General features: G+C 32.6%; 1 protein-coding gene across 1 annotated transcript in view; it reads right to left on the reverse strand.

Moving 5' to 3' along the window:
- LOC108691499 (BTB/POZ domain-containing protein 9-like) overlaps positions 1-2,536 on the reverse strand; it is a 3,672-nt gene extending 1,136 nt beyond the window's left edge. Inside the window, 4 exon segments of the mRNA XM_018199261.1 lie at positions 1-507; positions 592-781; positions 902-1,054; positions 1,736-2,536. Of these exon segments, the coding sequence (XP_018054750.1) occupies positions 1-507; positions 592-781; positions 902-1,054; positions 1,736-2,050 (1,165 nt within the window). The 5' untranslated portion in view covers positions 2,051-2,536.
- Between the last annotated feature and the right edge of the window lie 379 nt (positions 2,537-2,915).

A 2,915-nucleotide genomic window follows, 5' to 3' on the forward strand; every position in this document is an offset into this window, starting at 1 on the left:
TTGATTCATAGATCCCTTTAATAAAATACCATATTAAATAATAGTAAGATAAAAAAGATCTATATATTTGTACAATATACATAATATTTATTACATTATTGTTGCAAAATATTCATACCTCTATATAATAAGAATAAGATCGCAAATCTAAATCCCATAGTAACATTTTTATATGATTTATAATATACTGTGATCCTAATTTAATAAGAATTCCATACTCTTCTGTGTTAGATATGGTATGCCTTGTGTAACCACGTTCCATATCATAATTGTGAACATCACCATTAAGTAAGTAACTACGCATTTCTCCTTGTAATACTTGAGCATCAAGAGACGAGTCAGCAACATTTTCGTCGATGAGCAAATGGCCACGATACGGAAGTTCCGAATCAGGTGTTTGCGTCTGTACAGCGATTGCATCTAACAGTGCGTCTGGCGATATTAATTGAGACGGTCTTACTACACTTAAAAGATCCGACAATGGAATCAGACTCAATCTGAGTTGAGCTGTAAAAATCATTCGTGTTTAAATAGCTTCATATTTTTCAAAAAGAAATACATTGCTTAATCATCGAATTACATGAAAATTACCTAGTACTTCGGTTGAATCAACATCAGGGTTGTTATTAACCCATGATCGTATAGCTGAAAAAATTTCTATTTCTGGCGCACAGAAGGAATCTCTGGAAATCAATTCAGTTAGAGCAGCTGAACTCAAATGTAGAAAACTCTCATGTTGTACAACTTCGGATGCATGCACATCCATGTATTCGAAACAAACCTGAAATTGAATCACATAAATGCTAATTGATAAATTATCATAGATTTTAATCACATATATAAGTTACAATATATACATCAGGCGGAAGTTACAAAATAAAGATGCATATACAATACTAACATTAGTTAGAAATTCCATATGATATAAAAATGCAGTATCGAGAATTGAACATATATTCTTTATGCTTAATATCTCTTTAAGGTAATCAGATATAGCTGATTCTAAATCCATAAATCCATATAAATGCGCTAAAGCTAGGATATCAAGAATGACCTGCAACAAAGAAAATCAAAGCAAAATAAAAAATAGATCATTTTACATCCTTAAATAATGAATTCAGTCATTTGTATTACACTAGATTAGTGAACATTAAAAAAACTGTTTTATCTAAATGCAGTAGCATAATAATTGATTTTGTATTTGTATTATTTGAAATTAAAGTTAATCTTACATTGATGAAACTGAGTCTTGTGCTTTTTCTATCAATGAAGATTAACTTTAATCTTGGTTTAACATACTTTTTATTTTTTCTCAAAATAAGAAAATTAAAGAATAATTGAAACTAAGATTAAAGTTAATCTACATTGGTAAAAATGAACATTAGTCTTCACTAATCTAGTAGTTGCTTTCTAATTACTTCAAAACTTAGATAATTCTCATTTGACATCATAACTCAGTTAAATGTACATTCCTTTTCACTATGATAAATAAAATTCAACTGAGTTTTTATGTACAATCTGTATAAAGACCATGTACTTACTGAATTGTTAACTCACATTAAAAATGAGATTATAAATCTATATTATTACACCATAATTTTGTCATCAAGTAATAATTATTATCTCAGTATAAAATACACAAATTCAAACTCAGTATCACTTATGTGAAAATAGAAAGCAACTAGTGTAATGCAAGTGACTGAATTCGCTAAAAGATGATTCAAAAGAGCGTTACCTCATCCCGCTCGTTAGTGAGAGACATCCGGCCGGTATAAATGTACTTGAGCAAGCCTTTGAAAGCGTGCAATGAAGATACAGTTAATTCTATTTCACTCTGGGTCGACTCCTTCATGCCTCCGAACAACAAAGCACGAAAGTATTCGCTACGTGCGGCAAGAATAAGCTTGTGGCAACGAAATTTTTGACCTGCCACTACTAGAGTTACGTCTGCATATTCCTCAGACAGGTACAAAGCCTCGATATCCTCAGAGACAAAATGAATGTGATTTATCTCGCCGGACGATGAATTCAGATGATGATTTGAACTCATTTTCGTTGAACACGCTTGATACACTCGTGCCAAACTTCCCAGGCTGCCGTCAAAACAGGTTACAATTGTCACAACATCAGCGACTTTGCTACTCGCCTGTGACTGCGTGTTGTAACCAACAACGAGATTCCGCTCAACAGCTCTTCATAGAATTTGCAGCAGCCGCATGTGTCGATCGCATTTAGTTTAGCAGCAATACGATGTGAGAAAATAATGTGAAAGGAGTAAAATTCGTTTAATGGTTAAGCGGAACACATATGTGTGCAAAAGTAACGTTGATTGATGAAATTGGCGAGAATAACGTGTCACATAAAAATTATTACACGATCACACGATCTGGTATCTTGTTGACCGAATACAGCCACCTTATGCTACGAGCTCCTCCGTTTTATTCTCATAAGACGCATAAAAGAAAGGAATTTCAGCAATTTTCACCGCCACTATTTTCTGCTATTGTCACTATCGATCGAATTTTTCGAAGCCCATGTCACCGACGAGATACGTTAAAGATCGTCAACCTTGAGTAAATTTTCATGACTATAAAGGGTCCTCGGTGGTAATTGAAGAGGATTGATATTATCAACTGCTTTGGCTGTACCGACATAACACTCGATCAATGCCGATAGTACAGATTTTTTTAATTCCAAATAAAAAGTCGATAATAGCGACATCTTAAATTAATTCTTTACATTATTGTTCTGTTTCACTCGCAACGCATATATATCTGTTTTTATCTAATATATATTGTAACGTCAATTTAAATTTAAATTTTAATTTAAATTTTCAATTATCAAAATAGGCCTCGAAGGCTTGATGGTAATTGAAGAATGCTGATTATTAACTGGTCGACATAAAATTTAATCGA

Source organism: Atta colombica, unplaced genomic scaffold (genome assembly GCF_001594045.1).
Source record: "Atta colombica isolate Treedump-2 unplaced genomic scaffold, Acol1.0 scaffold47, whole genome shotgun sequence".
Classification (NCBI taxonomy): domain Eukaryota; kingdom Metazoa; phylum Arthropoda; class Insecta; order Hymenoptera; family Formicidae; genus Atta; species Atta colombica.